This window comes from Eulemur rufifrons, chromosome 2 (genome assembly GCF_041146395.1).
Source record: "Eulemur rufifrons isolate Redbay chromosome 2, OSU_ERuf_1, whole genome shotgun sequence".
NCBI lineage: Eukaryota > Metazoa > Chordata > Mammalia > Primates > Lemuridae > Eulemur > Eulemur rufifrons.
In genome coordinates, this window is record NC_090984.1 from 115,101,854 (window position 1) to 115,122,303 (window position 20,450).

At 48.9% G+C, this 20,450-nt stretch overlaps 1 protein-coding gene across 3 annotated transcripts in view; it reads right to left on the bottom strand.

Annotated features, from left to right (window-relative positions):
- FBLN5 (fibulin 5) overlaps window positions 1–20,450 on the bottom strand; it is a 75,275-nt gene that overhangs the window by 6,787 nt on the left and 48,038 nt on the right. For all 3 annotated transcript variants that reach the window (XM_069465229.1, XM_069465230.1, XM_069465228.1), the window contains 6 exons: window positions 17,318–17,440; window positions 14,346–14,462; window positions 11,013–11,132; window positions 6,906–7,028; window positions 5,714–5,840; window positions 1,882–2,077 (listed from right to left, as the gene is read on the bottom strand). In XM_069465229.1, coding sequence (XP_069321330.1) covers window positions 1,882–2,077; window positions 5,714–5,840; window positions 6,906–7,028; window positions 11,013–11,132; window positions 14,346–14,462; window positions 17,318–17,440 — 806 coding nt within the window. The remainder of the gene's footprint in view (window positions 1–1,881; window positions 2,078–5,713; window positions 5,841–6,905; window positions 7,029–11,012; window positions 11,133–14,345; window positions 14,463–17,317; window positions 17,441–20,450) is intronic.

Consider the following 20,450-nt stretch of genomic DNA (forward strand, 5'->3'; position numbering starts at 1 on the left):
TGGTCTACAGAACCAGGTCTGCACTAACTCCACTCCAGGTTGTGTTATCACATGTGACCTGGTTCTGTTAGGGTCTTGCCAAAAACACATTAATGAGGATATACCAGTCTCTGGGGCCTTTTCTAATCTGTTCTAACTGCTGCTTGTGAGACTTCCCTGTTTTTAGACCATTTCAGCTCCAGAGGCAAGGATTGAAAGACTGTACAAGGAATGGCAAGAGAGGCCTTAGAGAGTCCAGATACGTGGTTCTTTCATAGGCCCCTGGGCTGGTCTCTGATAGAAGCAGGTAAATGTCTATGGGCCTATCCTGTGAGTAGAGCTCCCCGCGGTGACCCTGGAGGATCACATGCAGTCTCTGCTAGAGATGCAGATTCCCAGGTACAGCAGCCTGAATAAGAACCCCCAAAGATACCCAGGTCCTAGTCCTTAGAACCTGTAAATGTTACCTTATAAGGAAAAAGGGGTTTTGCAGATGTGATTAGGGATCTGGACACAGGGGGATTACCTAGATGGGCCCTAAGTCTAATCCCAAGTGTCATTATAAGAGGGAGGCAGAGGGAGATTTGATGCACACAGAGGAGAAGGAGGCCATGAGACCACAGAGGCACATATCGGAGTCACACGGCCACAGTCAAGAAGTGCTGGCAGCCCCCACAAGCTAGAAGAGGCAAGGATGGATTCTCCCCTAGAGCCTCTGGAGGAAGCACAGCCCTGCCAACACCTTAATTTCAGCTCACTGAAGCTGATTTCAGGCTTTTGGCTTCCAGAACTATGAGAGAATAAATTTCCATTGTCTCAAGCCACCAAGTTGTGGTATCTGTTACAGCAGCCTCAGGAAACTGGGCCTCACTTATTGTCTTCTGAAATAGATTCTCTGGAATCTGCTCTTTGGACAAGCACCCAAATTCACACTGAAATGTGAGCGACATTGCTCTAGGCCAGTGGTCTCTAAAGAGGGGCGATCACCCTGGAAGTTGCAGGATATGAAGCTCATAATATAAATGGCACGGTATTACATGTCTGCAATTTACAAAAAAGTAAACATATTTTAGGATGTGTGCTTTAAAACTCTCTACTGATACAGATGATCAGTGCTGTCCAGTCAAACTTCCTATGGTGACACACATGTTCTGTGTCTGGGCTGTCTCACGCAGTAGCCACATGTGGTTATTAAGCCCCTGAAGTACGGCTGGTGCCGTGGAAGAACTTTTTATTTTCTTCATTTTTAATTTTTTAAGACTAGTCAAGTGCAGTAGTGAGAAGAGGGGAAAGAGTAGAACAAGGAGTTCGATCTGTGACTGACTCTGAACAATCAATCCAGATAACTCACTACTTTCAGACGAGCCTAATTTTATTTTAAAGTTTATTTAACGCATTTAGATTTCAAGAGGCACTACGGCTACTGCGTTGGACAACGCTGATAAAGCCACTTCCGTGGCCATGCCTTTACATTCGCTGGAACTTAAGCACTGTGGGAGCAAGGATTTGGGATGTTTTCTTCACTGCTCTTAACGTATCTTCAGTTTCTAGAAGTGCATCGTAGGTACTTAGTAAATATTTGTCAAATGGGTGGATGGATAAATGGAAACATGAATGCCTCTCCCGTAGAATGTTAGGAGAAGAGACCTAAGACTGTGTCTCGGTCTAACTTCCCCTTTCATACATGCGCATCCTGAGGCTCGCCAAGGAAAAGCAACTTGTACGAGGCCACACAGAAAATGGCGGAAACCAGGACCTCGAACCACCCCTTCCGCTCTGCTCTCTTCACACCTGTTCCTCCTGGCTGCACTCTTACCTGTGTCCGTGAAGCGCGTTCCTAGGGGAGACAACATAAGGCCACTGATAAAGATGGGGACCCCTGCTCACCCTCCCTCTTCTTACCCGCATGTAGAATTCTCTGCCCTCGTTCCCAGATTTGATCTGGAAAATGTAATAGGCCCCAGGGTAGCGGGTCGTTGCTTGCATTTGGAAGATGTCAGCGGGAACGGAACGTCCTGATACCACGTCCATGTCCCGGTACAGGATGGTGAAGGGCTGGTCTCTGCAGCCAGGATTCTCAGCAGGACACATACAGCGGCTGAGGGAGAGGAAATCATGTAAGAACTCAGTAAATCCTTTCCACGTGCTGGCTGTGCCCGCTGCTTCTCTTAAAACACTGAAAATGAGGCCATCCCATTTTTATCATCCAAATGCTGTAACTATAGACTGTCTCTGCTCCTGGCTCTAGTCTAAAAACTCTCCAGCATGTAGGGGAGCTCTCTGTTTCCTGGAGAATGGCCTTTTCTCACCAATCAGACATTCTGGCTACTAGATAGAGCATAAACCTTAGATCTCTGGTTTTCAGAACACTGGAACATTCTCTAATGCATTTTACATTTGTCATATATTTAGGCAGCAAAAATGTACCACTAGTCACATAGCCCTTCATTTCTTCAGCCATAGACACTCATTAAGAGATTTTAAAAGTGAGAAATTAATTTAAGATTGATGTGTCTGGGGGATCCTTTTACAGTCTCTATTGCACTTATCTCAGTCTGTGTGGAATATAACTGAATAAATGAGCTCGAAACTTACTATGTACAAAACATTACATTAGACACTTTGGAAATTCAACAATAAATAAGATCCTGATCTCAAATATTAATAGTTCACCTTCCAATAGGAGAAATAAATAAATCATAGACACAAATATCTCTAAGACAAAGCAGCTAATTTGAAACATGAGTGACCGCACATCCTAATATAAAATCGTTGACTTTTAGCACCAAATAATGCCCGTTATAGACACCGCCTGATTCATCCCTGGGCCTCACTTATCATCTTCTGAAATAGATTCTCTGGAATCTGCTATTTGGGCACTTGTCCTAAACCCCCCTTCCCCTCCACCCCGTCTCTCACCTCATCCCCTAAACTCCACCTAGGGGTCAGAGTTCACAGTAGGATGAGGACATCTGTTGATAAATGCCTTGGTGGCCAATGCTGGGAGTCAGCCTGGCTGTGTTTCTGCTGCTCTCCCTCAACTTCCAATCTAGCCACAAAAACTGTGGGTCCTACTCCCAAAGTAGATTCCAAATCCAACCACTTTCACACTCTCACCATCTCCATTGTCATTGCCAACGCTGTCCAGGCCACCATCCTCTCTCACCTGGACCTCTGTGATGGCCCCCTAGGGGGTCAGAGTGCCCTTTGTCAAACATAAATCAGATTAGGTCTCTCCACTGCTTAAGACTCTTCAGTGGCCACCCAGAGTGACTTAAATAAAAACTAAACTCCCACTTTAGCCTCTAAGACCCCTGGGGTCTGGCCTCTGTCAAGCCCCCTAACCTCCTCTTAAGCCACTCTCCACTGCACAAGCCACTCTGCACTGCACTCATCAGGCTGCAGCAACACAGGCTTCTTCCATTCCCCGAGGGCATCAAGGTCACTCTTGCCTTAGAGCCTTTGCACATGCTGTTCCCTCAGCTCTTCCACTCTCTGTTTAAAGTCCACTCACCCTGTCATTCCAGCCCAAATGTCATTTCCTCACAGAAGCCTTTGGACTCCCTAGTCTAGACCAGGTCCAGACTACTCTTTCTTTTTATGCATTTTTATTCTTCCTGTTGATAGCATCTATCACAATCTATGAGTATGGATTCATTTGTATGACAATTTGTTTACTGTCTTTCTCCTCCTCTAGACGCTAAGCTCCATAAGAGCAAAACTCACAGCACCCAGCACACAGCAGGAGCTTGGCTAACATTTAACAAATGAATGACTACAAAGATGTTTTAAAGTTTCATTTTTTAAGGCCACATCAAAATAGCCAAGTCACAATGTCTCTGGCGCCAAAATGACCACATTAAAATGTCACGTGTCACGCAGAAAATCATTGTTTCCTAAAAGAAGTTTGGAGGAGGGAGTGATGGTTCCCTGCAGAAGAAGATGACCAACAGCTGGGAGAGGTGGCATCTGAACTGAAATCTGAAAGGCGGGCGGCTCTGGCTGCACGGCGATGGAAGGAATGCCTTCCACATGGCAGGAAGTGTGTGCACAAAAGCAGGGAGGCCGGGCATTCTGGAGCATGGGTGGAGGTGAGGGCAAGTCCCGTTCAGGCTGGCAGGAGTGCAGGACACCAGAACAGGACCAGGAGCAGGAAGGGGGTGCCTGGGGTCTGGAGGGACGGAGTCCCCAAGCAATCTCAGTGTCATGCCAGAGACGTCACTGGTTACACCAGCTCTGTGCTGTGAGTTGAACTGGGTCAGCTCCCTGGCCACAGACGAGGGTGGCCTGGAGAAACCCAGGGAGAACCTGGGAGAGAAGCCAGGAAGAGCCGCGTGAAGCTCTGCTCTGCCACAAAGGGCCCTTGAACCAGTAGTCAAAGGGCCTTGTTCTAGAGGGTTGCTTAGAAGCATAGCTCTTAGCAACAAGTGACGACCTTTCTAAAGGACCCGCCTGTCCCAGCTTTGTCTTCTCTTTTGCCAATTTTTGAACAGAGTGGAAACCACACTGGTAAGCCATGAATTCCTCTCTTAGAGGTTGCATTCCTTGAGGGCGAGGTGGGTGTGTCTGGTTTAGCATTTTATCTCCAGCGCCAGGGCTTGGGGGCAACTGCTGGAAGAGAGGTGGGCAGCTACATACACATGCATGTGTGAGTGTGTGTGTGTGTGTGTGTGTGTAGAGGCCAAGGACGAGCTGAGATGGTTAAATAAGGGCTAAAAGAGAAGGAAAAGGAACTCCTAGTTTGCCAGCAACAGAAAACCGCTGTCCTAGTGCATTCACCTTGCAGAAGTTGTCTTCACTTTAATTCTCCCCTCAGCTCTAATATTTGCCATCTGGGGATTTAATCAAATGTTGACCATGATGATGTCAAGAGACTTGATTAGAACAAATTAAATACCCTCAGTATTGAGAACTCTCTAGCAAGCTCTCCAGCCCAAACCCACAGAATCGAAACCAGCACTCTAACAAGATCCCTGGGTGAGTCCTATGTGTGTCACATTTGAGGAGCCCAGCTCTAAAAGACCCTGCGTACCCAGAACAAAGTCATCAAAGGGGAAAGGAGGTTCAAAAGCCCTGACTCTCCTCTTGGCTAGCTTTCTAGAGAAGCTTTGCATAGCTCTGGCGTGAGTGGGAGAGTAACAGAGAACAGTGTGTGTGTGTGTGTGTGTGTGCATGCACACGTGTGCGCTTGTGCATGTATTTCTTTCTGTATGTTGTGGTCAAACATTTTGAAAAATACTTATTTATTCCAGGTAGGGATGTGTTTCAGATCTTATAACTTGTAACACAATGTTTTGCACACTTTGTTGACTACAACCCACAGTAACACATTTTGTGCTGCAAACCAGTACACACACAGATAACTGAAATAAAAGTTTCAAAGAACAAAATTGACTCTTGCTATGTGCGATGTACTTTGATATTTTCTATTTCAGTCTGTTCCATTCTATTCTGTTCTGTCCTACACACACACACACACACACACACACACACTCACACACTCCAGCACGTGCAGTGGGCAGCAGGCCAGGTGTCCTGATTTCCTGGCTGGTGATTGTCCTCTACCCCACGCTGCCAGCCTTAAGAGCCGGGGGAAAGCCCCTTCCAATGCTAATCTCTAAGATCCTTTAATTCAAAATACTCTTTATTCCAAGCAGTCATATTTTGGGGTGAAATGTCCTGAGCTCCACCCCTCACCCATGTTCCCATTTCCCATGGCGAAGCCATGACTTACTTATCACTGATCCTCAGATACGGCTCCTCGCAGCGGATAGGGTCGATGCATTTGAAGCCCCCCTGCAAATTGTAGCAGGTCTGCTGCAGATTGCACGTGTGGTTTCTGTGCTCACATTCGTTGATGTCTGAAACGCAGGGTAGACGAGAAGCTGAGGCAGGGCAGCAGGACCAAGGTGTCGGCCCTGGGCCAGGTGTGTGGGGGTGGGGTGGGAGTGGGGGCTGCCTGGGTCTTCCTGCAGAGCTGCACTATCCAATATGACAGCCACTGGCCACACGTGCCTACTCAGCACTTGAAATGTGCCCAGTCCAAATTGAGATGTGCCGTAAGGAGAAAACACACACCAGAGTTTGACAACTTAGTACAAAAAAATGTAAAACATCTAATTGACAATTTTTATATCAAGTACATACTGAAATGATACTATTTTTGATATATCACATTAAATAAAATATAGTATTAAAAGTAATTTTACCCATTTCTTTTTACTATTTTAATGTGGCTACTAGAAAACGTAAAGTTACACAGATGGCTCGAATTGATAGCTCACACAATGTTCCTATTGCCCAGCATTGCTATGGAGAATTCCTGCCTGGTGTCGGGACAGGGCAAGTTTCAAGGAGGCTGAGATTGGGTCAGTCACTCCTGCACTAACCCCTCAGGGGGAGCATGGGGCTAGAAATCAGGCCAAGCATAGCCTGGGACCCCACCTTTGGAGGGACATAGCAGTCAGCTGCATGAGGTCTCCCTGGCAACCATTCTCTAGGAAGTCAGTGGAGGAAGGCTGACCAAACTGCCCCCCAGGCCCCATGAGAAAGCCTGGGCTCTGGTCCTTGAGCAGGGCCAGGCCACAAAGTCCTGGTTGGGCCTGGAGTGGTCCTCAGAGGGGCCACGGAGATCTGTCTGAAGAGGCAGGAAGCCACTCATTGGAGGGAACCACGGCATCTGCAGAGTTCCTTACAGAAATGTGAGTGGCCCATGTCCTGGCTAAACGATAGCTCGTAGGGAGGGAAGACACCGACCCAGGCATCCTGCCCAGGGCTGCCACTCTGGGAGCCGCCAGCACCCACGCACACCCTCACCCCTGCCATCCTCCTGAAGCTGCACAGGATTCCCCGGGTGAAGAGGTCAGATGATCCCCTGAGTCAGCCCGCCTCATCTCTCCCAGCCAGACCCCTCCAGACAGCCTTACCCTGGCAGCTTCGGTTGTCATCCAGCAGGATGTAGCCTGCGGGGCAGGAGCAGAAGTACGTGCCGGGCTGGTTCACACACTCATGTTGGCAGAGAAACTCAGAGAAGCTGCACTCGTCCATATCTGGAGGTGACAAGTTACACCTGCTATTTACAATCACAGATGATGTGGGGATGGGAACTTAGTGGTCCTGCACTCTCCTGATACATATGATGGCTCTACTGCCAAGACGTTGTCGATTCACTTCTTGAACACTTTCGCTGATGGGGGGCTCACTACCTACTGAGGACACCCATGGATATTGGACAGCTCTAACTGTCAGAGAAGTCTTTCCTACATAGAGCTGAATGCACCTCCAACAAGCTTTCCACAGCCTCTGCCTCCAGTGCGGCTGCAGTTCTACTCGTCATTGGCTCTTTTTACCCTGTAGGTGAGTCCACCCTCCACCTCCGACCTGCCCAAGGGGCTGAGATTTGTTTTCCCACTGGCATTTTCTGGGTACAGACCTCTTCCCTAAGACCTAAAACACATTCCCAGGCCCAGGTCTTCTGAACGGGCAACTTTAGCAGTGTCAACTCCCGTCAAACACTCCTCTCCCCGCCCACCAAGTTGAACAACAGTATTATTCTTAAATTCACAACTAAGAGGGACATACCCAGAAGGCCATGGTATTAATTATATTAAAACTTCATTGTGCCAAAAACCTCCCGGAAAGAGTAAAGTCTGGAGTGGCGTGGGGAGGGCAGGCAGATCGTCTCTCTGCGGCCCGCCTGCCTCAGAGCCCCCCTGGGGTGTGGGAGCAGCAGCTCCCAGCCAGCCTGGAGCGGGGCCACCCTCTGTCTGCAGAGGTGGGACGTGGAGGGGGAGCCGCCGTCCATGTGATTTACAACTTGTTCGCATAGGCTGTGGCAGTTGATGCAGAAGCAGACTTCCAGAAAAGCAACTCTTCATCACACACACATCTTGGCAACGGAGCCCCCGTCCGAGCCTCATTCAATAAGCACGCCAAAGAAAACATGTTTTTCTCGCATTTGTTGTTTCCCGAAAACTTGGTTGCACTAGTTTCCCCATGTGACATGTCCTCGGATCACTCTCGAGCTCACAGACCACTGGTGGCTGCAATCACCCAGAGAGGGTGTCTGTCGTGGCCCGATTACAGAATGGGGGATGAACATATAAACATATATAAAGAAACACACAGACACACAACGACGGTGCAAGACTGCAGCGAGGCTGCTTCTCCGCCATGGGATCATGCCGGCTGTTACATGCCTAATGCCGCCGTCTCTCAGTGGTCTTCGGGCCATGAGGCATGAGCAGCAGAATTAGGACGGTGATTTGAAGAATAAAGCATGCTCTGACAATATCTGCTTCTGTGATGCCCCCTCCCTGTCCCCCAGGAGCTTTGGAGAGCCCCAGGTCTCCAGCCCCAGCCCAGCATAACAGAGAGAGTCCTGGTTTACTTCTAAGTTTGTAGATCCTGTTCATACCTTTAGTAGAAATAGTAGTGACACCTGCCAATTCCTCAGGCTCACTCCATGCCAAGCACTGAGTTAAATGTTTTACTCATCTTATTTAATCCCCACCTCAAGCCTATGAAGGAGGTGCTATTGCTCCCCATATTTTATAGAAGAAAAATTGAGGCTCACAGAGGTTAGGTAATTTGACCACGTTCACAGATAATGAGTAAGTAGGAGAGCTGGACTTGAACCCAGCCAGCTTTTAGATTCTCCACTTGTAAACACAATTTGCTCTAATGTCTCCCTGAGGAATTACACTCAGGACTTAAAATCAGTGGGCCTGGGGAGTCCTGCGGTTGGGGCAGTCCCCCAAGCAGGGTTGGCCCCAGGGCAGAGGGAGAGGGTCGCCCCTACTCCCACCTCCCACTGGGCAGGGAGGGGCTGTAACAGACCCCACTCAGTTTATCTTTCAGTCTGCAATTCCCAGCCTTCACTTAGGGCTGTGGCTCTAGCCTCCACAGGAAAGCTGAAATACAAGCCCAGTTTCTGGCAGGGAGCACACATGAGGCCATTTTCACTCCTCCACATGAAAACCCACTGTGACTTCCAGGGTCAGCTCAGCTTATCACATCCCTGAGGGAGGAGAGGACAAGGCTAGGAAGGATCTGGGGCTGCACACAGGGGCCACTCCAGCTGTGACAACACCATGAGGATAATGGTGCCGGGGAAAATGGAGAAGCACAGAAAGGGGGTGGGTAGGAAGGTGCAGAAAACAAACTCTCCAGCATCACACTGTTATTTGGGGCCGGCCCTCCCTAGAAAGCCTGCAGTATCCGGGGGTCGTGCTAAGTCTTACAGAATGCGGACACCACGGTGAACATGGAGGACAAGTTGGCCACTTGGGGTAAACTGAGTCAACTGACAATCTTTGCCAAATCAGCAAGGATTTAAGCTCCTTTAGAATCCAAAAGTCTCTTACACTTAGGGAAGATGAATTCATATGGAATGACACTAAGGTGCACCAGCTTGTTTAATTTTTATGACCACCCTATGAGGGTGGTTGGTTGGTTGATTTTTTTTTAACAAAGAATGAAACTGAGGCTCTTGATTTGGCCAAGGAAAGTAGTAAACAGTAGAGCCAGAATTTGAACTCAGCTCTGTCTGGCTTCCAAGTCACTCTACCATACCCCCTCTGCGGATGGCCAATGAACACCCATGGACTAGCAGGGAGTTCTGGAGAAACAAATAATCCCATCACATAATACTAAATTTTCCACACCTCTCAGTTCCTTGGCTCAGATTCCCCAAGGACTGCCAAGGAGGGAACCGAAATCGAGGAAGAAAGTAGCTTTTCATGCCTGCAGGTATTTTATTTCTGTTGCTAAGACTGATATTTAATCAGTCCGAGGCTCTCCGTAACTGCCTGCTTGTGGCTCTGACTCTCCTGGCCTTAGGGAGAGTGTTTCGTTTGTTTCAGGGAACTCTGTCCCTAGAACACTCCAGTCCTAAGTGAAGCGCTCACACAAGTCTCGTTCATGACATGGGTCGGTTCCCGTTACCATGAAACCCAGGATTAGGAAACTTTCCATTCTGCAGGACAAAAAGATTTTCCCACCCTAGTGTATGGCCCACTTATTTTAAAAAATACAATGAAGCATTATTAATTTGGACTTTGCTAATTCACAACTGCTGATGCCAAAAGTGAATGAAATGGAGTTTACTTTAATTCAACATTCACAAAAAACGAGGAAAGAAAGAAAGAGAAATAGAGAGAGAATGACAGAAAGGAGTTGTACGTGGCTTTGTGTGGGATGCTACACAGATAAATATGAGTAAGATGTGGTTCCTGTCTCAAGAACTTTGAGAATAGTTTAGTAATAGTTTTCTAACTATCTAGGAAAATAAAATTTAACTTTCTGGGGGAAAAAAAGAGAGGGTTAATAAGAAAACCATATTAGAATCAACAAACTAGCACGGACAGAGAATCATAGTTCCTTGGGCTTGGAAGGAATTTATAGGAGGCCAACTAAGCCACCACATCTATGTTCTCACAACAAATTATTAAGGTTTCATCTATTCAACACTCAATCATTCATCCTTTGATTCAAGAGCTACTTTCTGCATGCTGAGTCTGTGCCAGGCCTGGAGCTAGACACTGATTATTTGCAGAGATTTCAGAATTCACAAAGTATGTGCGCTTGTATACATGATCTCATCCATTCCTCCCCGCCCCCCGTCTCCTGCCACCTGATGAGATGTGCTGTCATCCTGGGTCACTGCCCTCTGTAAATACTGTCTGTGATAGCCCCAGGACTTGAGTCAGTTCTGGGTGAGGACGATAACTCTCAAACCAACATGCAAAACTGGGTGATTCTTCTCCCTTGTCAACCCCTTCTCAGGCCCTAGAGGGTAGCTTCAGTGATTTTTGCATTAGGGTTCAGATGACAAGGTAGGCGATACTCCACCTTACCGCTCAGGAAGTGACTCATCTCTGTTCTGTGTGGTTGTGACTCCACTGCACTGGGAAATGTCCCACACTGGCCATGTGTCCAGGAAATGAGAGGAAACACCTGTGAGGGAGCCCTTGCCCTCCACCCCTTCCCAGGCCCCTCGGACAGGTGGAAGGCTCCAGTGCCAAGGCCCATACCGCTGCAGTGGACACCATCGTCCTCAAGTTCATATCCTGGGTCACAGCGGCAGATGAAAGAGCCATAGGAGTTGACGCAGGTTTGCACGCAGGGGTTCTCAGTCGCACACTCGTTCACATCTGTGGGAAGTCAGAGCACATCACCAGCCATCCTTCAACAGGCAGAAAAATGCACTGGCAAAAAAAATCTACTACTACCAGGAGACCGGATTCACAGATACCAATGATCTCCACCCAGGGCCTATCAGATCAAGATCTCACACCCCAAAATGTTTACTGAAGGACAGGGCCTCCAGCCACATGTCCCTTCTGGGGCCGAGAGTCAGGAGCGGGGAAGCAACATGTCCACACATACCTGCACATACATGTATACATGTATACACATGTACACCTGCTAGTAAGTCTACCACCCAAGGCTCACCAACAGGAACGTCCAGGCAACCCCTGCTCCTCCCCATCCCCTGCTCATTCCACAACCAGTTGGCTCTTCTCATGCCCTCACTGACTTTGAAGTTTTAGGGAAACAAATAACCATGACCATTTTAGTAACATTTGTTGTGCATAAATAACTTCACTAATTATAAAAGGGTCTCACACTCACTCAATCCTTACAACTCTGCTTCAGGACTATTGTCCCATTTTATAGGTTAAATTGATTGAGAAGACCAGCCAGGGCACAAGGAGTAATGGGATATTCATTATCTTGAGCATTCACTATCTTAACCCCCATGGTTTCACGGGGGTACACATATGTCTAAATTAATGAAATTATGGACCTCTGATAGTACAGTGTATACTACATCAATTACACACCAAGGAAGTTGTTTAACATTTTTGAAGAATGAGAGAGGTGCCCAAGTGCACAAGCTAACAAGGACACAGGAAGAACTGGAACATGAGTCGGGGTCTTTCTATGATACGCAGGATTCATTCTGCACAGCTCACGGGTGAGGTGGGGGGAAGAACCCCTTTGTCCACTGAAAGCACCCTCTCTCCCACGCTTCACATGGCAATGGCCAAAGTTCCAGCTGAGAGATTTTCTACCCTCTCCAAAAGTCCAGGTAAAACCTCTTAAGACTCTGAATAGACATTTGAGCACTTTCAGAGTTAGAAACCTTCATGGTGGGCAGCTTGGGAGGCTTTTCTTCAAGGGGAGGGCTAATCCCGTGCCCACAAAGCTTCTGCTTCCCGGTGGCTTTGGAGCTCTGGGGTGGAAAGCAGATACATTAATGAACAGCCGTGTGGGGAGGGTCTGGCGAGATGCCAGCCTCCCCTGGCGCCCATGGAGATCGGGGTTTCTCCACGCGAGGCAGGGGCGGGCAGGAAAATACCCACGATGCTAAGCCACAGTGCAAGTTCCCACGGGGCAGCGCTGGTGAGAATTAGGACCGGCACCCTCGGCCTCTGGCTGGATGCTGGCCACACGGAGATGATGAGCTCAAGTCCCAGCCTCTCACAGCCCCCAGCTGCTTCTGGACAGCATCAGGACCAAAGGGATTCTGCCCCCTGGGGCTCTTGCTGCCCCTTCCTGCCAGCCCTCTCCAAATGCCCCTCTGAAGCCTCTGAGAGCAGCCGGCAGCCCACTCGGACTTGCTGGACAGCAAGGCTGGGCCCTTGCTCTCAGCTCTGCCACCACCTGGCTGTGTGACTTCGGCCAAGCTGCTTAACCTTTTTGAGCCTTGATTTCCTCATCTGAGAAGCAGGGCCACAAATACCTGCCTTCCTATCTCTTAAGGCTATCGTTGGGGTTCAGTGAGATGAACAGACGTGACAATGCTTCGAAGCGGGCAAAGGACTCTTCCACACATGAGGCGTAAGGATTGCAAAAGCGCGACGGAGAATGCAACATCCTGTGCTGCCCACGGGCCCTGCTGATGCAATATCCCAATGGCCAAGTGCCCGTGTCCAGGCCTGGGTGCTGTGCCTGCTGTTTTGTCACACTGCTTGACTTGGCACTGCCAGGTGTATTATCTGCTCTTTGTCAGAGAGCCGTCCCTGAGAGGCCTAAAGGACACCGGCGCCTTTTGGCTCTGCTGGGCATGGCTGTGCTCGGGAGGCACTGGGTGCACTGTGCCAGCCTCTGAGGGAAAACCTGGGCTGGCACCCCAACCCCAGGCCTTGGCACAGAGCCGCCTGCATCTGACCTAAGCCACTTACCGCAGCAGCAAGGGAGCCAAGTGTCTGCTCCCTGCGAAAGTGGGAAGGAAGGGCCTCTGTTCTATCTGCTTCCTTAACCTCCCAGTCCAGCCTCTGCCCTCAGAAGAAAACCACCTCTCCTGGCAAGAGGAACACAGTCCAGACTTCTTGGAACAATGAACAGAACCAGCTTTGGAGCAGAGACTTAGAAAGAATTCGGGATCAAGCTCTTTAACACTGATGCCTTCCTGTTTACCCGACAATTTAGATATGATTAAACTAATGGAGACATAATATCCTCCAACTGGCTGGCCAGGAGCCTGTCGGCCAGAACTCCGATGGTGTGACAAGGAAATGGGCCCTGCAAAACCTGAGGTCTCCAGACAAAGACCTCATTCTGCGTCTCGGGCGCTGCCTCCAACCTGGGCCAAGCAGCTGCCAGGGCTGGAGGCCCGGGCTGGGGGTGGGTAAGCCGGGGACCAGAGCAGGACTTGCACTAATTCCTTGGGTCTTAAGTCCCCCATTCACTTCCTGAGCAGAAGAAATCCTCAGATGGAAAGCACAATAAGCTTGCAGCTTGTTTTTCTTCCTTATCAGTGTTTGAAGTAATCACGTGAAAGTGAGAAAATGCCTTTGGGTCATTCTGGCTTTGTGGGGCATGCGGAATGGTAGGGGAAGTTGCCACTCCCATCAGACTCTTTGCTAAGTAACAGGCCCTCCTGGCAAGGGCTGCAGGGAAAACTGTAGTGAGAGGCCTCAAACTTGCCCATGAACGGCCTGCATAGTGCATATGTGTTTATTTCATGATTCATCAAGGGTCAGGGGTTCTGACCTCCCCTCTTTTGCCCTCAGGAATTGAACTGAGGCTACAAGACATGCAAGAAAATTTCTAATTAGGCAAAGCTACTTCTGGATAGCAGACACAGAAGAAGCAGCAAATCCACGAAACCATTGAGCTCCCAGCTGATGAGTGCTTGTGATTCTCCCCTTGGCAACACCCAGAGCACTTCTGAGATGTCTCATGTAACCTCAGTTCAGGTTTCAGGTTTCTGTAAGCGAAGGGGATGGGCGAGCGGTGACAGCAGACAGGAACACACTTGAACAGCAGTGCTTCCCACAAACACCAGTTGTCAGGTTCCAAAGAAGATTGCAGCCAGTGTTTCACGTCGTGTCCAAGTTATCATGCATGTCACATACCTTGGCAAGACCGTCCATCCTCATTGAGGGTAAAACCAGGATTGCACGTACAGGAATAGGATCCAGGAACATTTGCACAGAGCTGCTGGCAGTAACCATAGCGACATTCATCTATGTCTGGAAACAAACGCAAGCAAAGTGAGACAGGTCTCCTTCTCGCTCATTGATGCCATCACTAGCATGGCACGATTGCCTACAGCTTCGGCAGCAGGATCATGAGGGGAAGTGAAGGGAAACCAGGGCCAGATGGTACCTATTAAGCACCAGGATGGTGGTGCTCTCTAGATCACGAGGCCCAATCTCCCTACCTTTCACCTCGCCCACCCATCTCAGTCCCATGAACACCTGAACCTATCCTAGAAGTTGTAGGAGAAATTTCTGCTACAAGTGGGATGTTGGGCAAGATGGCCTCTCAGATTTTATCCAATGCTAAGATTTATCCAACATTAAGATTCAACTCTGAGATTCTATATAGACTTTTCACTGCTCTGGGAAGGGACAAGCCAGCTTAACATGTAAGAAGAATCCACAGCCTCACTCCAATAGGCTCCTTGCCAGCTCCATTAACAACAAGTTTGTCTAGCTGTGAGGAACGAGAGCCAGTGTGGACCAGGATGAGTTGGGCGGTACTAGTCTGGAGACTCATGAATCCAGTAACACAAGGATAATGGAGTTCACTTTGGATCTCCTCCTTGCACCAGAGTGAACTTAAAACTCTGGATAAACACACCTCTTCCAATTCCTAGCTGGCCTTTCCAGGGAAAGCCGTGGCACTGAGTGAATGGATCATTTGTGCAGAGCTGGGCAATGTGAGCTCCCCGTAACATGCATCCATCAATGGGGAGCCTGATGCCATCGGGAAAGCCCGTCTCAGCGTCCCAAGTGGATGGGATGGTGGTTTGGGGAATTTACTCCTGTGGGCTTGGGGCGGGAATGAAATCACCAGCCTGGAGACAGAGACAGAGTCCTCCCCTGTGCAGGCTGCTGCTGCGGCCAGTTGATCCAACTGTAGCTGTAACTGGTCCTTATCCCCGCCTCCCGCTACCCGAACCGTGTTCCCTCCTGGGACTCTATTGCCTTTTGAACCAGGGTCCATCCAGGACTCTGGAGGCCAGCTCAGAACCTCAGTCCTTGTGCCTGGTTTCTACTACCTACTGCCAGAAAGGACTCCGCCTCCCTGACCCATCTCCATCCCTTACCTATTGCTCAGCCCTGCTCAGATTCTGCACCCTGCCTTGGGACTCTGTTTTGTCTCTGAGTCCCAGCTACTTGAAACCTGGTCCACCCCACTGTCCCCTGAGTGCTGAGCAGTTTCTGTTTAGAAAGCCCCCTGGCTTGTACAGTTGCTGGTCCTGACCTCTCCTCAGGTGTAGGAGAGGGAGCAGGGACTAGAGAGGGTACCCTTTGCCCAGGGGTACCTTGAAGAGAAGGCAGCTCCCTGCCCCTCATTTTTCTGCAAAAGCACTCTCTCCAAAGGTGCACAGAGCAGGTGGTGGGTGGCTATGGCTTGCATTTTGCAAGAGAAAGGAGAATTTGGCCAGGGGAAGGCATGAGTTCAGCCATAATTAGGAAAGGGCTTTACGTCAGATGTGAAACGTGAGCAGGCTGTGCCACGTGGCACCATGCTAGGCCTTCACGAGCATCCCTTCCAAAGCTTCACGCTCTGAGGAAGAGAACAGCCCTCCCAGGCGGATTCGAGTTGCTGGCAGCCCTCAGATCCGGAGAGGTTTCCTGGCGCTAAGGTCTCCATAATGGGGCCTGTGCATCCGGGTCTCTACCTCACTAGCGCCCCTTGTGGAGGGAATAAGACTGGACTGAGACACAGGAGACTGAGCTGTTAGACCCAACTCACTTTAACTTTGTCCAAAATATTCCTCCTCTTTGAGTCTCGGTCTCCACCTCTATAAAAGTTGGATGACATAATATCTAAGATACCTTCCAGCTCTGAAATTCTACACGTTAAGTTCCTGTACAAATAACTCCCTCTCACTGATCTGCTTATGTTGAAATCGGTAGCATCAACTTTTCCATCATAGCAGAGATTGGTTTAAACGCACAGCAACCATCGTATTCACAAATGCCCGTGTGCGTGCCTGGAAAGGAGAACCGAGCCAAGTCCAGGCTGGCTAATCAGGCCTCGAGGACGCTCAGACGGGATTGAAAGCAGTCCCAAAGTCAGCCCCAATCAAGAGAGAGCTGGAAAGAAACACCTTCTCTCTTTTTGTTTCCATGATATGGTTTGGATCAGTTTCTCAGATCCTCCAGGACTGCCTTTCAGGCAACAGAATAGAGTCTTAGAGAACTTAAAGTGGCAAGGCGTTTCCAAGAAAACACAGCATAGAAATTGCACCCTAGAATTAGAAATTGAAGTGACAGCCAGAGATTGCTGTGAATTCATTCACTCGGCTAAACCCCAAACTAGAGGGGACGAAAGGAAAACAACCCTCGAGTAAAAATAAACAGAAAGATCATATAGCAGATGCCAACTGCAAGAAACAAAATTCCCAACTGGTGATGACTGACTCCTTAGGAGTAGCAGGGAAGGCCACTGCTAGTGGGGTGGGCATGTGAGATCAGAATCTACTAATCCACATTTGAGACACGGAACATTTCTGCAACTCAGCAAAAATGTTCTCTTTCCTTAGTATTATTTCTAACTAGTGCAAAATAACTCTTACCACTATCACTTCCTGGCTTAGATATAAACCTCATGCAGGCACGAGGAAGTTCTAGGTAAAATCAAACTTGAGCCCTTAAAAATACATTCAAAAACTATAATGAGGACATCATGGTGATGGTGACAACTGATTTTCAAGAGTGGTGATACACGTAAGCTCGAAAGCCTTCTCCCTCTTCTATCCCCCCCAAAGGAAAGCTTACTATCCTTAAGCAGCCAGCTCTGTCCACATCTCTCAATATCCCTGGCAACCATTAACTTCCAAGAGTCTCTGTGAACCCCAGGGAGCTGTTACCTAAGCATTGGCCTTCCAGAAGCCAATATCCATCGGTGCAAGAGCAGGTGTATCCTCCTTCCGTGTTGATGCAGATCTGGGTAGGGTTGCACTGGTGGGAATCTGTCGCACACTCGTCCACATCTGTAACACAGACATATTCCAAAGAATGTCACCTACATCTATCAAGAGTCCTGGAGCCACCAGAGGTGCCGGTGGCTTGCTTGTCTTGGCTGGGAGGCCATTGATAAAGTTACTGGGTTACACCCAAAGAGATGGAAACACCTCCCTGACAGGCACCCCTGGGAGACACTGACCTCTAAATGAAGGGGGCAGAGCTAGTCTGCTCACCAGAGACCCACAAAGGGAAATGGCCAAGAAGGGAACACACCTCCTTAGGCACTCTTCTGCCATCCTATGCCATCGCTCTCTGCAAGTATGTCCACCTTGTCAATAACCATGACTTGATTTAGAAAGGTATTTTGTATTAGGCTTATTCATTCATGTGTTAAACAGGGGTCTGCTTCGTACCTACTGTGTGCACAGGACTATGATAAACATCACTGCGAGCAAAGTAGAAGTAAAAGAAATGTTCCCTGCTGACAAGCTGGCTGTCTAGCTGCTCAATTATATTCATCCATGAAAATCTCTCAGCCTGGGGCTCCTGCCTGTCCATGGAGCTTCCCAGAGCCCTCCAGTCTTCCCTTCATTCCAGAGCTCTTGAGACTAACCCTTCTCTGCCCTCTGCTCACACTGGGTCTCTCTGTGCTGCTACAGAGCCCACCACCATCTCTCTGGGGGAGTAAAGGTTCTTGTATCCAAATCAGAGAACCTGAGACCGTGGGGTGACATCTGGCCTTCTGGATCCTTGAATGCAGCCTTTTGACTGAATCCAAATTTTACAGAACAAATTCTTTTAATAAAGGGATTTGCTCTGTGAAGTTTTGGTTTGGTCAAGGGGCCACACTTGGGGATATGGAGGGTCACATGTCACCTTGAGGCCACGTATATTCGTGGTCATGTTTCCCAAGGCATCTGGCACAGGCACTATACACAGTCAGTGCTCAAAACTCTTTGTTTAATCTGAAACATCCTTCTCCCCTCTCTCCCCTACGGTGCACTTTCAGGGAGAGCACCCAGGATCCTGAAACCGACCTCTGGACACCACACTCACTTTGACTAGAAGGAGACCTTTCACTAACATTCATGCATTAATGCGCTCCGCAAGGTCCCCAAGCACCCTGGATCTGCCTGGAGAGTCCAATGCCTCTCCTGCTTGTCAGCATGGCACCTTCCTTCCCCTCTCGTTACTGAGACAGGGTGTGCTCCTCGCCACCTTCTCCCCGGCTCCAGCACACCCCCCCGTCGTGCAGTCAGAACTAATGTGAAAAGCTGCATACTGAGCCCGTGTTGTGTGCCTGGCACCTCACTTGTTACCGTATTTATTCTCACATCACCCTGTGAGCTGGGCTCATGATCCCCACTTTACAGATAGGAAAACTGAACTGAAAGACCTAATAAGCACCAAGGTGGGAGCTGAGTCCTCCCCATCTGCCTGACCGCAAGTCCATTCTGTGCAGGAATGACAGGTCCTATCGCCTGGGACCAAGCAGGTTCAGGACTGGGCTGGCAGACCTGGGCAGAGGGGGGAGGGCTGAGATTTGGCTGCCTTTTAGTGACCCCACCTCTGTCTCTTGACACTGCAAATTGCAGACTTGATCATCATCCATCAGATGATATCTTTGACTCTATGTGGTGGGGGTGGGTGGTGTCTAGGACTCAAAGTGTAAGTTCCTTAAGGACAAGGGCCTTACGTTGCACAGGGCTTTTCATCACGCACACTCAGGAAGTCAGCACAGCTGATTAAGTGAAACATTCGACAAGGTAAGCAATGGTCCCTTGGGTTCAAGTGACACTGCCACAATCCACCACCCACCTGCAACAACTTGACACCAGCAACACTGATCAACCCCTACCCCACCCCAAAATGACCAGGTATCTGGCATCATGTGGAATCAGCCTTCACTCTGATTGACAGACAGCCTTCCAGAACCTGGTTCCGAGGTGGCAGCAGCCTCCATCCCACCCCGACATGTTAACCATAGGCAGCCTCCGTGGCAAAGCCCCAGCCCTGTTCTCAGCTGCAAAGACTTGGGCCTCTGCTCTGCACCTCCCTCCCACCCCGCCGTGCCCACCGAGCAGAGCCTCCCAGGGGAGCAGGTGAATAATGCTTGGCCCTAAGCCGCCCCTGCTGAAATCCATATCGAAGCCCATGACAATAAATAAGGCCACTATCAGCCAGTGTATGTTTACATGTTCCCAGCGGGGAGTGATGGATGGTGATTGTACCCTGGGAACACTATTGCCTCAGGAATTTCTGCTCTTTTTCCTGCCTTGAGGGGAATGAAGGGTGAGGGAGACCAGAGGGGGAGAATTGCTGGAGGCCCTTGGTGATAGCAAGTTCCCAAGCCTCTGTGCTTGTGCAACTTGTGACACACACAATATGCCTGCAAAGTCCTGCAGAGAGAAACTGGCACACTCAAGTAGGCCAACCTGGGCTCAGAAGAGCATGAAGGACCTACACGTGGGCGTGTATCTGCACATGCAAAGTACTCAGGCCCAGAAACAACATCTTTGAAGTTCACATTTTTAAAAACACCACCACTTTTAATGAATTAACTCAGTTATACTCCACTTCTGTTGATACACATTTTAAAAATTAAATTTTTGACTTTCACTCATTTATTGGGTTTTCAATAAAAAGTACATTTTGAGAACTCAGTAAGTCCCTGCAGCTTTGGTGGGGGGGTGTTATCCCATTTTTGTATCCTCAAAACACACCTGGTACCTACTGTGTCCATGGTAAATGTTCAATAACTATTGAATGAATAAATGCACGAAGAACAAACATTAATGCCTTTAAGCCCCCAGACAGGTTTCCCCAGCCAACTAGCTGACAGGACCATTTTGGGGTGTGTACTTTAAAAACAACCACCGCTATCCAAACCACTGTCAGCTTACACACCTGAATGGAACTAAAACTGGAAATATTCACACGGTGGGTTTCCACACGGGGCTGAAAGACGCAACACGCATTCCAGCTCACAGCTGAATTGCTTACATTAAATGCATTTGACTTAAATAACAGAAGGAA